This window comes from Ictalurus punctatus, chromosome 12 (genome assembly GCF_001660625.3).
Source record: "Ictalurus punctatus breed USDA103 chromosome 12, Coco_2.0, whole genome shotgun sequence".
In the NCBI taxonomy this organism is placed as follows: Eukaryota; Metazoa; Chordata; class Actinopteri; order Siluriformes; family Ictaluridae; genus Ictalurus; species Ictalurus punctatus.
In genome coordinates, this window is record NC_030427.2 from 25126082 (window position 1) to 25139152 (window position 13071).

Consider the following 13071-nt stretch of genomic DNA (forward strand, 5'->3'; position numbering starts at 1 on the left):
GATGACTTGATGCTCAGCTCAGATTCTTATTCAGGACACAAATCATCTAATATGGCATATGAATGCTTATATATATATATATATATATATATATATATATATATATATATATATATATATATATATATATAAAGTAGTGCAAATCCTAAAGACTGGTAAATATCTGTGGGCATTACTAGTTAACATTTCTTAGGATATGCTTATATTAAGAGAGGGCATTCATCAGAAATGTCACAGGAATAAAACACTGCAAGAAAATATAACTTGATAGTACTACATACAACATACATGGAGGAACAGAAAAGGAAAGAAATGGTTCAGTGTGAAGATAAAGCACAGTGTCATTAATATATGAGTGACTGTGGGAGTAGATACTCTACACAGCCAAAAGTATGTGGACACAGCCTCCACTCTTCTGGGAAGGCTTTCCGCTAGATTCTGCATTATGTCTGTGGGGATCTGAGCTCATTCAGCCACAAGAGGTTGTCAGGCGAGAAAGCCTTGTACAAAATTCGTGTTCTTTTCAGCCCATAGATGTTCAGTGGAGTTGAGGTCAGGGCTTTGAGCAGGCTGAGTTCTTCCACACCAAACTTAGTAAATCATGTCTTCGTGGAGCTTGCTTTGTGCATAGGAGCATTGTCATGCTGGAACATGTTTGGGCCTATTAACTCCAGTGAAAGGAAACTCTAATGCTACAGCATACAAAGACATTCTAGAAAATGATGTCTTTCCAATTTTGTGGTAACAGTTTGGAGAAGAACCACATATGGGTGTGAAGGTCAGGTGTCCACGTACATTTAGCCATATGTTGTAGATAGTGAAAACTTGACTGAGAACTGAGTCCTGCCATCAAACAAATACTGGTCCTGTTAGGGATGTAAGAATGAAACCAGAAAATTCAGTTAATTTCCAGTTGTACCAAAATGTTTTTAGACAATACAAAACAGTATATGTAATACTGTATCAAAATCTGCAGAAAGTTCAAAGGACTAGTATACAGTACTGACATTCCACCTGTATGCAACTATACAATCATTGGCTATCCTGGCCAGTGCTCTCTCAGTACTTTACATGGCTCTAAATCCAGATGAAAGCTGTTCAAACAAGTGTGACATTGTATTTATGAAGCTACTACATGTTCTACCTCCTTGCTCAAGAAAGGGAGATGGGAAATGCAGCCAGAAATGAGTTGTTTTTATTTTTATTTATTTATTATAATTTATTTATTTATTTTTTTACAAATCCAAACCCTGCTTCTTCAAAATTGGAGTAACAGTAGTTGTCTCAGTTGTTTTGAGCTCAGCTGGAATACTTACACAGCTCAGTATCCAGCAGAAAGTGATGCTTTAATAGTGTCTCTTAGGAGAGAATTAAGGACAGCCTTTACCAGTGAAGAGGGCATAGGATCTAAATGGCAAGTGGAGCAGAAAACCAGTGTACAGATAGACTCTAGATATTTAGCTCATTACAGGGTACATGCAAGACATAGTGTATATATGGCGCAATATACGTGACTACAATTTAAATATAGTTAAATACGGCAAATATCTTTTTTTACCCCTCCTTCTGATCAGTAGCTATGTGAAACACATAATAAATAGGAATACGTAAGGAATAATATACAACAGGGAGCCAAGCTGCTACTGCTGGGTGCTTGAGCAAGGCTCTTAACCCTTAACTACTCAGTTATAAAAATGAGATAACTGTAAGTCGCTCTGGATAAGAAATCTGTACTAATATTAATCACACAATTAGCATTGCTGGTTGTAAATCTTCAATCTAATCAACAAGAAATCGAACCTTTACCTACTATAGTATTAGGTATAAACATTTATGGCAGCTGACTTTGCTTATTCCTCTTCTTTTTTGCTATTTTAAAAAGTGAGGTACACCTACCTGCTCACTATAAGCACAAGTAAACCACTGTGCTAAGATAATGTATATAAAATGCTAAAACGCTAGATAGCAGTTTCACTTACAGTGCAGTCACTACTGGATAAAAAGCTGACTGAAAACATGTTCTGGAGTACATTTGTGATTCATATTTAGTTCCCCTTGAGGATATTTATGGCAGTTTCAAACTGTCAAACTGTCACCAAATCTTTGTTTATTATTGATGTTATATCTTTATACACTAATAGTGTATCATGGGCTATGTGGAAACAGGAAGTGGAGTTACTAATAACCATACTGAGGTGGATTATTTTCCTGTTATAGCATACCACATTATGTTTTATTGTTCCTATACCACATCAGTTTGCCAACATTTACAATAATTTTATTTATTAACGAGCAACAGTTACATTTTTAATGTCTGTGAGACGAGTTAGTTCCTAGATCCTTTCATCCTGAAGACTTTCCCGTGCTGGAAAACTTCCTGCTAAATGCGAAAGAAATGCTTTCAAATTTCACGAAACCCAATTAAACACCACATAACATAAATATGTCTATTATTAGACTTGGATTATGAGGAGTCGTCCCTCTTACAAATCCACGTGAATGAGTTGTTACTGTGAAACAATAACGAGCTGATTAATATGAAACTCTGATTTGAATCACAGCGCTGCCGTTGCACAAAATTAATCTGACCAACCAGATTTAAATTCAGAATTCACCCATGCTGTGGTATAAATATCAATCTTCAAAATGTGGTGCTTTTTAATTTTTTTAAATTGACAAACAAAAAATAGTTATACACGGTAGCACTACAGCTATCTGACACATGGTGGCGCTCTATGTCCACATTTGAGCTACACCCTAAGAATAAGTGAAAAATAAAATAAAACTGGATGATATTGATGTTTACACAGTGTTTAAATAGAATGAGAAATGGTTGTTTAATATAGATGCATTTGTACTGTTTATGTTAAGTTGAAATTGCTCGCCGTCAAAGGACAGGTAGACAATGAAAGATACGGCAGGCAAGCTTGTTAGAACGTGCAACTACGTAACGTGTAGAAATGTATAGAAATATTAATTACATTTACAATATTTAACACCCTGACCTTCTTGTTCTTCCTCTGCAAATCATATCGTCAGTGATCGTTTGTACACATACACATACTGATAGGCGGGACTGAATATTTAGTTTGATATTTAACCTCACTTAAGGATTTGCTTAAGGGGTTTCATGAAAGCCAGACAGCCACAGTTGGTTTGTTCACCCTCATCTGTTTATCTATAGGCATGGATTGGTCTGGTGACTCAGTCTGAATGTGAAAATGAATGAAGCAGTACACTCTACAGGCTCGCTTGATCAACAGGAATGCTTCGGTCGATTCAGATTTGACAAATGTTGGGCATTCATTATTAATTCACCTAGCTTAAGCTGACATATCTTTACTTTACATCTTGAGGATGTGTTTGGTAATTAGATTCCAAAGAACACACGCCATTTCACACTCATGTTCCTTTTGTTTTAGTTAACAGTGTTCCCATTACCAGATTAGATTTTTATGGTTTTACAGCAATATGATGTTAACTCTTGACTTGACTATCTGTTCTAATCTGTTTCTTTTCTACATCTTTGTGATGTTCAGTGTAAACTATATTGATTGAAACAGACAGAAGAGTCTGTCCTTTGCTTGGAGATCCTCCTGATAGAAAGTGTTACAGTGTAAATAAAGAAGTGTGAGTCAACTGGTTTTGGTTTAGATTTAGACACTAGGCACATGAGAATCAGGTCTGTAACGTAATTCTGAGTCTTAAACACTTAGTTGTGTGCATTAGAGAAATTCACTTTTTAGGATTGTATTATTCTAATAATAACACTTACGTTCTGGGTCATGAGTTAAACATCCCAGATTGAGTCATTTCCTCACATAAACCCAGTCAAGTGTGCTACCTTTCATGGTGTTGTGTTCTACAGTGGTTTCAGGACCACTTATGATTATATAATAATATAACTCTGCGAAATGTGTTTGTGATTTGTTCGTTCCACATGACTTAACTCGGGCTCCTGTATTTTTTTTATTTTTTTTATTTAGCTTTTCTACCCCACCAATGGCAAGAATGACAAACACTTATCACTCTTCATTAGGTAACCAACATTTATTTACCATTATCAACTTTACAATAAAACCAGTAACATCTTTTAACATTAGCAAAATAAAGAACAGAAATCGGTCAAATTTATTTACAGAGACAAAAAAGCAGATCAAGGCTCACATTTAACACATAACAACTCTGCTTCTTTTTTTAAACTTTAAATGTGAACATAGCAAGCTCAAATGTGTGTGTGTGTGTGCGTGTGTGTGTGTGTTTTTAGAGAAGATGGAAATTAAAATGCAATTTCAAACAAACAAGACAAAGCCTTCTGGATATTTAAAATGGTTCTCTATACACCACAAAATACTTAAATTTGGGTTAAAATATAGGAATGTAGAAAGTTGGCGAGTCTTTTCTATTTTTTTTTTCCATTTCATTTTTTTTTTTTTTAAACAGTCATTATGTGGTGATGTTCATCTTGCACTTGATTTTATACTATTAGCATCTCTGGTGGTGGTGGGATTGAAAGATGCCTCCTCTTCATCTCATCCTCTCACTCTTCACTCCAGCGTCGACGTCTCCGATCGATTGCGGCCTAAATTCAAGAGTCCCAGATCTTTGAGCCATTAATAGGGAAGTTAACTGCTGAATCTAGTCTGTCATTTCTCATTAATCTTGAAGAAAGTGGCACGAGGAGTCTCTCTTTTTTTCACATACATGTGTATATATACATATACATATATCCATGTATATATACATATGTATACATATACACATATATATATAAATATATATATATAGATTTTTTTTTCTTGAAAAACAGTTCACAACAGTTCCTTGCGACGTACAATCAATCACTCCTTCTGTTCGGATGCTGCAGGTGTCGAGTTGGTCTCCTCTGTCGGTTTTGTGGGCTCAGCCGAGGGGGTGGCGGCCTCTTCCTTGGGGGCGGCGGCTTCCTCGGTTTTGGGAGGAGCCTCCTCGGCCTTGGGGGTCTCGGCTGGGGCAGCTGCAGCAGCAGCGTTCTCCTCGGGCTTGGCCTCTTCCTCCTTCTTCTCCTCGGTGGAACCATTTTCAGCCGGCTTCTCCTCCTTCTTCTCTTCCTCCTTCACGGAATCCTCCTTCACATCGGTGCTCGCCTTCTTGCTCTTTTTCAGCGACAGACCCTTGAACTTGAATGAATTCTTCAGCGAGAACTTCTTCTTCTTCTTTTTAGGGGTCTCCTTGGCCGCTTCGCCCTCGGGCTTGGCGCTTTCGCCCTCGGCGGTGGGTGCAGGTTCGATGGCGTCTCCTGCTCCAGCTTCGGCCTCCTTGGCAGCCTCGGCAGAGCCGTTGGTTGTGGCACCAGAGTCGCCCTCTGCTTTGGCAGAGACATCGCCGTTCGTCTTGACGTGCCCGTTCTCCTGCAATGGATAAGGATAAACAAAAATGAATTCGAGTTTAGTTAGGCTACTTTAGTCACACACTTTTTTTGTCCCTTCATCCTTTGTGTTTATAAACTAAATCCACAGCTAGCTCGTAACTGAGGGAGACACCGTTCTGTAAATCGTCGTCGATTTACACAAAGCCCCCGTGTTGCAGGTGACGCCTTGCAATACCGTCACACACCGCGCGGGGGCGCTTGCGCCACACGAGAGCAGCGAAGCTCGAGACGCGTCTAGAGACGGCGGCTTCGAGACAAAAGGCTGAAAAAATCGACCGACGCGTTTCTTTTCACACCACCGGGACTCACTGTTTCTCTATCGACGACGGATTAGTCGCAGTTTAAAGAGGGGGAAAATATATGTATCACTATAATAATACATTTTTTTTGTCTCTATGAAACATCTTACAATCGAAACCAAATGATTTCACAGGACATTAGCAGTGCAGGTGTCGAGGCTAGACGAGCTCGCGCAATCAAAACGATGCATTCATGCGATAGATAAGCAACGTTTAGGAAACAGCTTTTGGTGATTGCTCATTCCTGCACGCACGAGCATCTTCGTCTACTTTTGCATACACACAGATAATAATTAGGGTCCAATTAGTGTTTGGATTCATGCAAAAAAAAAAAAAAAAAGTAATCATAATAAAGAAGGACGTCTGCTAAAGAATAAAGACATGAAGAGATGATAATGCAGTGTGTGTGTTTTCCTCCAGAAACCCAGACTGGCATCAGAGGCGCTGCTGAGATGTGTGTATGAGATGTAGGATGTGTGTATGTGAGACAGAGAGAGATGTAGAGATGTGGGTGTGTCGCGGTAACTGTGCCCACCTGTCCGTTAGTCTTCGCCCCGGCGGCGTCCGGTGCAGCATCGGCAGCTTTGCCCTCCGCGGTCACTCCTCCCTTAGACGCCTGTGATCCCATGATCTGTAGTTTTATTTGTTTTTTTGTTTTCTCTCTCTTTTTTTAAATAAAAAAAAATTTTTAAAAATGGGAAGTAAATCCAAATCAACAGGCTGTTCGTTCGCGAATCCAAAAACAAGCTGGAATTAAGAAAGAAAAAAAAGAAAAATTGTTTTCCTTTTTTTTTTTCTTTCTTTTTTTTTATGATGTAGTGTAGAATAGTACAGGAGGACTTCTCAGCTCCTGGTCGTCCGTCGCTACTACTAAACCGATACTAGTTGAACGGCGCTTGAAGATAACCCCAAACCCCACCTATGGGCGTGTCCCTGAGATTGTAACCAATCATAAAACAGATCCCGCCTTCTATCAAGTCCCTTACGTGACTCCGCCCATTTGTTCGATATTAGGGAAAGAAAATGGCTTTCTTTCTTTCTTTTCTTTTTTTTTTTTCCTGCTGGACCTGTTGAAACTGAAACTAATTATAAGAAATCACAGAATTATTATTTTTCTTCTTCTTTATTGGGTGTTAGAAATGCGCTAGATAAATTTGAAGAAAGTTGATGTGATAAAATTAAGTTGATGTGCATAGGCTACAAGTGGGTTATGAGTAAGATCATTTATTGACATTGACACATCATTGGATAGTAAAAATTGTAAATAAAATAAATAATAATAATAAATAAAAAGTTGGTCAAAACAATATATTATACATTTTCTAGGTACAACAGTTGTTTTTTTATTTTTTATTTTTTTAAGTACCTTGTGGATCATAGTAATTCCCAATCAACTGATTTATAATCCAGTGATTTCATCACGTAATGATAAATTTCAGATGATACTGAGGTGGTATAGGCTATGTTTAAAAAAGTATAAATACCAGCTGAGACTTGGATTCAGTGTGAATGCTGTATGAGCATGCGAGTAATGCATCACTCCTGTGTATTCAGGTCAATTACTGATTTAAAGTTTGAATATATTGTAGTACATTAAACATTGGGCACGTTTTCCCTTTGGTCAGTCCTAACACCTTATGTAGGCTATATACAGGTATCTTTTTATAGGATTATATTTTTATACGTGTAGATGTGTGGGTGTATATATTTATGTGTGGGCTCATACACGAATATGTATATGGACACATGCATATATATTTCTTAAGATATATTCAAACTTTTTCACCCTTGAAGAATACGTATACATAATAGTAAATGAAAGGAAAAAAAAACATTCTCATTAAGGGTGATATATTACCATCCACTGATTATCCATTAATCCATTATCTAATTCACATAGTGGGGAACTTTTTACATTGGTTCACTGCACTTGTCAGTACAAGTCGGGTTCACTCGTCAGTTCAAGATCTTGGACAATCAGATTCTCATGAATGAACTTTTACATTATATAACATTATCGGAACACACTGTAGATCACTGGTTCTCAATGTGGGATCTGGGAACCTGTGGGTCTCTGAAGCATAGCCATGGAGACCATTATTCATTTATTTATTTTATTTTGGTACAGTGGCGGAAATCACAACTTATCATTATAAAAATTATATATATATATATATATCTCGCAGAACTGACTTGAACAGGTTTAATCCAAAACTCAGTGTTATCATTTCTAACTAATAGAAAATTTTCAATTAAATGTCAAGAGTATGTAAAGTTCAGGGATGACTGCTTAAAAATTTTGATGCTGATTGAAAATATCTCGACTGTGTCTCTGGAGCTCTGTCTCCTTCCAAGTTACATAAAGTATGTACTGATGACTGAGGAATGCAAGGCATGCATTGCTTTAGGAGACTTAAGGAGACCTCTGTCTCAGAGTAGTGACAACCTCAGAGGAAGTTAAAATGCTTGTTTTGTGTAAGAGACATGAAAGAATGTCATGAATCATGTCACATACTGGAAGCAGTCGCTTCTTTATTGCCATATAGACAGAATTGGGAGGTTGGGAGTTAAAGGATGGAGTCTTCAGTGCCCGGATCTTTTTGTGTGTGTGTTTTTGATGACGGGTTGGGGCAGATCATCTCATTCTGTATGCTGTATTGATGACTCCCCTCTCCTCCTCCTCCTCCTCCTCGTCCTTTCCAAATCAGCTGGTGTGAAAGGCCCTCATTGTCATGAGATGACTCGAGAGCAGTGATGGGCCACAGAGGAGCCTGCATTTCACACGTTTTTTCTGTAACAAAGATGCATCTGTATTGTGTTATTTAATGTCTGAGCTGAGCTGCCTTATCACAGGGGAGATAAGTGCCCCGGGCACGAGAGGGCTGACCTGAGGCATGAATGTGAATGGCCGTGTTGATGGGCCTGTGACTGGATGGCGAAATAGATTGAGTAGCTGAGAAGTGTTATCACACACCTTTTCACCTTCAAGAATGTTTGGATCACAGCAGGGGGCGCGGCAGAAGGGTGGAGGAGCTGTGGATGAGACCATCGTGGCTTTTACACGAAACTCAAAGTTTTCGTCTCTTGTTCAGAGGGATCCTGTTTGGTGGGAAATAAATAAAACATTATATATTGGAGTTCTCTCATCAAGAATTCCTTTGACTTTGTCCGATTGCATCTTTTGATGGCTTGTCGTTCTGGTAAATGTCACGCCTAAAACCTGAGGGTGTTTTTTTGGGGTATTTTTTTTTGGTTTTGTATTCCATTGAGCTCAAATGTCATTTGGAGAAGATGAGCTGCATTAAGGAATCAGTAGACAATGTTTAAATGTTAATTCAGCCATATTGGCCATGGTATCTTGTGTGTGTGTCTGTGTGTGTGTGTGAATATGTGTGTGTGGGCATTTAAAAAAAAGAATATTTTGACCAAATGTCCCTGCAGCTTTTGTTAACTAACACACACACACACACGCACGCACGCACACGCACACACACACACACACACACACACACAAACAACACAAACAAAGAACAAATAAAGAACAAAAGGTTTTCTTTCAAGTACTGATGTTAAGCTAGATGTACATTTAGGCATAGCATAGTATTAATAATGTCAGTGGAAGGATGGTAAGAAAAACACATTTGTGTGTGTGTGTGTGTGTGTGTGTGTGTGTGTGTGTGTGTGTAGTCAGCTCTTACTCAACAGAAAACTTTTCAACCTTAAACTCTTAAACTTGGAGTAAAGGAAGTGCGAAAAGTTCTTCTTAGCTCAAGACAGTCTTATTGAGTGGAGATTTCAGGTCGGGTGCAAGGGAAGGACAAACACGGGGCAAGTTGCCGACTCCACACACTTTCTTTTTGTATCTAAGATGTATCTAACTCTTTACAGCATCTCACATGTTTGCCCCGTCTCTCACTACAACCCAGAGGCAGTGAACCGGTTTCAGCGATGTTCAACGTGGGGCATCTTATCTCTAATTTTTTTTCCCTCCCCACGAGAGTCAATGGTTCTTTTTGTTTGCCTGCCCAGATTTCATGCCTGAACACAGAGTGAGATTTATATCCTGAAAAGGCCCTATTGTTCTCTTTTCAGAAAGCCAACTGATGAGCATCACAAGCTGGGGTGAGGGGAGGCTCGGGGGAACGAGAGCTGGAGAGAGTGAGAGAAAACATCAACATTATATTGATGAATGTGTGAATTTGTAATGATTACGTTTCAGCAGCCGCTTGAACATGGCCTTGTTTGATTGTACATGTTTACGTACTACTCAAAAAATGAACGGTCGCACCAAGTGACGTAGTTTCAACGTAGCATTAAGTTATAACTCAAAACTTACACCAGACCCAGAGTAAGTTCAACATTTGTCATAAATAAAACGTCTCAAAGTAAAAATAGCAGCTGCACCTGTAAATCACGTTTTTTTTCTTTCTATTATCAGTCTGTATGGGATTTCCCAGAGTTTTTTTTGTGATTGTTGAAGCGAAAAATGCTTGATGGAGTTTGCGGAGTTTGCTTGATTTTGTGTTAATTTCTGTGACTGCAAAATCACGAAATCCTGGAGGAAGTGTATTTTGCTAGTAGGATTTATTCATGTGAATATTTATAGTCAGCGATTACCTCGCAGAAACACAGTGTCTGTAACAGAACATATAAATGAATACATTGGCTAATTTGTTGCATGGGAACCCAAGTGAATACCAGATATAAAATACAAATACAATCCTGTTTCTTCATTTATCTGTAACATATGTGTGACTACTATGAAGGGGAATTTCATCATACTTCCTAATACTGAGGAAGTAATGTGAATTTATTGGAAACAACTTGAAAAAGCACTACGAATCTAATAGAAGAGATTCCAGTGAACATGTTTTATGTTCCTTTTTCAGTTCACAAACAATGCAATCCAAAGACAAGTTGCATATGATAGAGGTTAAGTTTGAAAAACACTATAATTCAGTTATATCTACCGTGCCTGTTAACACAGATTAATGTTTAATTTCTTCTGTTGTAAGAAAACTTTAAAAATTTTTTTTTTTTTTTATCTATCTAACCTTTTATTATTCCAGGTTCCAGATTCCAAAGTTTCAACCCATAGCATGAGTTTCAACAACATGAGCATATGGCATAGAGAACTATGAGACAGATGTCCAAGACAGCCAGAGAACAAAAACACAAAATCTTCACTTTAGCTCTGAGCTTTAGTGATGAGCTGTTGCGAGGTCAAGATGTCAAAGGCCGGGTACCTTTATGATTTCCCTCGCATAGTCATAGTGGGTCCAACTGGCATGCAGTAGGAGTGAGAGATCTCTGAAACCCCCCACCATGCAGGTCTTAACCCTGCTCTGTTTCTAAAAAAGTATCCGCCATCTTTTTCAGGTTGGCTGTGAAAAAAAACAACAACAACTCTGTATGGAAGTAGTATGCACATAAACACTCTAAGCATTGGGGTTTCAGCCACAGTGTCCAATCCATTGGTTAATTTCTTAGATGAGTCTGTTTTTTTCATATGTGACTGCTGTACACGAATGACCTTTGCTTTGGAATTCACCTGCAAACCCCAGCGGAGCTTGGCATAGTGACGTCATCCATAAATGCTAAAAGACGCTCTGCTTCTGTTTACTAGTAACCTGAGAAGTGCCTCAGTGTTGTGAGGTGTTTTCCCCAGGAAAGGATTTGACTGGAAATCCCGAAACTATTGTTCATGTCATTAGACCATGTTAATGACTTTTGCTTTCACTTTGTCACTCAGCCGTTCTGCTTCTGCCGTCTGAGTTTTGTTTTTTTTGCCTGCCATTTACGAGCAAGCTGTACTGGGGGAAGTCCCATCAGGAATGTTAGAGAAATTAAAGTAGAAATAGCATTGGGAAATCAGTGACTATTCATTGGAGTTCAAATAAAATTCCCTTATTTTACCAGCAACAGTGGCTCATGACCAAGACTTTGTTGGAGAAAGATGACATATTGATAAGACTGTCATGGCTTCAAACAAAATTAAGTATAGTCAATCATACTTGGCTTGTATTATAGGCTACTATTTAGTGAATATTTTTCCCTTTATAGGCGGTTAAAATTCAACAACACACAGTCATCCAGCATACAGTGTAGCAGCTCATTTCCAGTGGGTTATGTATTATGAGTTATGAGTATTTCCAATAGACATGCCACTATACTTGAGACGTACACATAACGCAAAAATCATTCAGCAAAATTTCCAGCCCAACTACATATATAAAAAACAGACAAAATCCTGAAACTAGCTTAACCAATTCGGGCATTGGTGTTCTTTTTCTCAACCTTTGTATGGGAAGCAAGGTCACGGTGGTGTGCACACATTTCTGATTATCTACTCCATCAATCCTTGTTTCCCTCTCCCAATGTTTGCAATGTATCTTACAGTAGAAATGGTTCTGTATGTCATAGACACTGCCTGCGCTTACACTTTGCCTTTGGTTTGTCAAGAATGTATTCGATTTACGCATGATTACTGCACCACACCAATGGGCCTCCATTAGCGCTTGTTGCAGTTCCCATTTTTAATCTCTCTGTGCAATAATACGGTCAAACGATTGCACAACACCTAGAAAGGTGAGCAAACCAGTCGAACATTGGCTTATATCTGTGAAATAGCAACGTTTTTTCAATCATCGGTTTGATCGTCGGTCAAAATCATTCGTATTTTAACAGAATGACGAATGTAAGGAGTCGCGAGTGAAGCCTTTAAAAGATTAACATTTGTTAAATGGCTGATATACTGCATTTTGCCCCTATAGATGAGTCATCATCAGGAGTCAAGCACACCTTAGGAATTGAGCCGTTTGTGTCACGACAAAACAAGAGACAGATTTATTTACTGTCTGTATTCCACTATTTTACTACCAAACCCTCATTCTCCTGTCCACTAACAAGCCACTCAATGGCCCTCATGCCATCTCTTCACAAACACTGTGCAGACTCTGTTACACAGCGCTCTCGCAAATCAGAAAAATGGGTTGTTTACTACAATAAAGAGAGAGCGATATCGTGAATGTGATTAGGATGGCCACTCTGGCCGTCTGGGTATTGCGAACAGATGTCTCTTTCTCCATTGGACACCATCTCCTCACCTCACTGGTGACACACATACAGCCAGTTCATCATGTGAGCACCTATGAATAGTGAAGGAGGAAATACTGTAAACCTCAGCCAAGTGGATAGAGCAATAAAATTGTTGATCAGTGAACTGATCAGCGTTTCGGTACTTTCCCCTCAGTATTCTTGAGAACCACACGATTTATGGCCTCTACCTTGTTCTCTATTTCTATTCTTTTTAAAAATTTATTTTCTCTCTCGCCCCCTTAGCTAGCATGGCATTTGGAAGAG

At 38.6% G+C, this 13071-nt stretch overlaps 1 protein-coding gene across 1 annotated transcript; it reads right to left on the bottom strand.

Annotated features, from left to right (window-relative positions):
* Positions 1–4031: 4031 nt before the first annotated feature.
* On the bottom strand, positions 4032–6586 carry marcksl1b (MARCKS-like 1b). Its single transcript, XM_017481295.3, has 2 exons — positions 6245–6586; positions 4032–5390 (listed from the first exon to the last, which is right to left on the bottom strand). Exons 1-2 carry the CDS (start codon positions 6335–6337, stop codon positions 4842–4844), a joined length of 642 nt encoding a protein of 213 aa, XP_017336784.1. The 5' UTR covers positions 6338–6586; the 3' UTR covers positions 4032–4841.
* Between the last annotated feature and the right edge of the window lie 6485 nt (positions 6587–13071).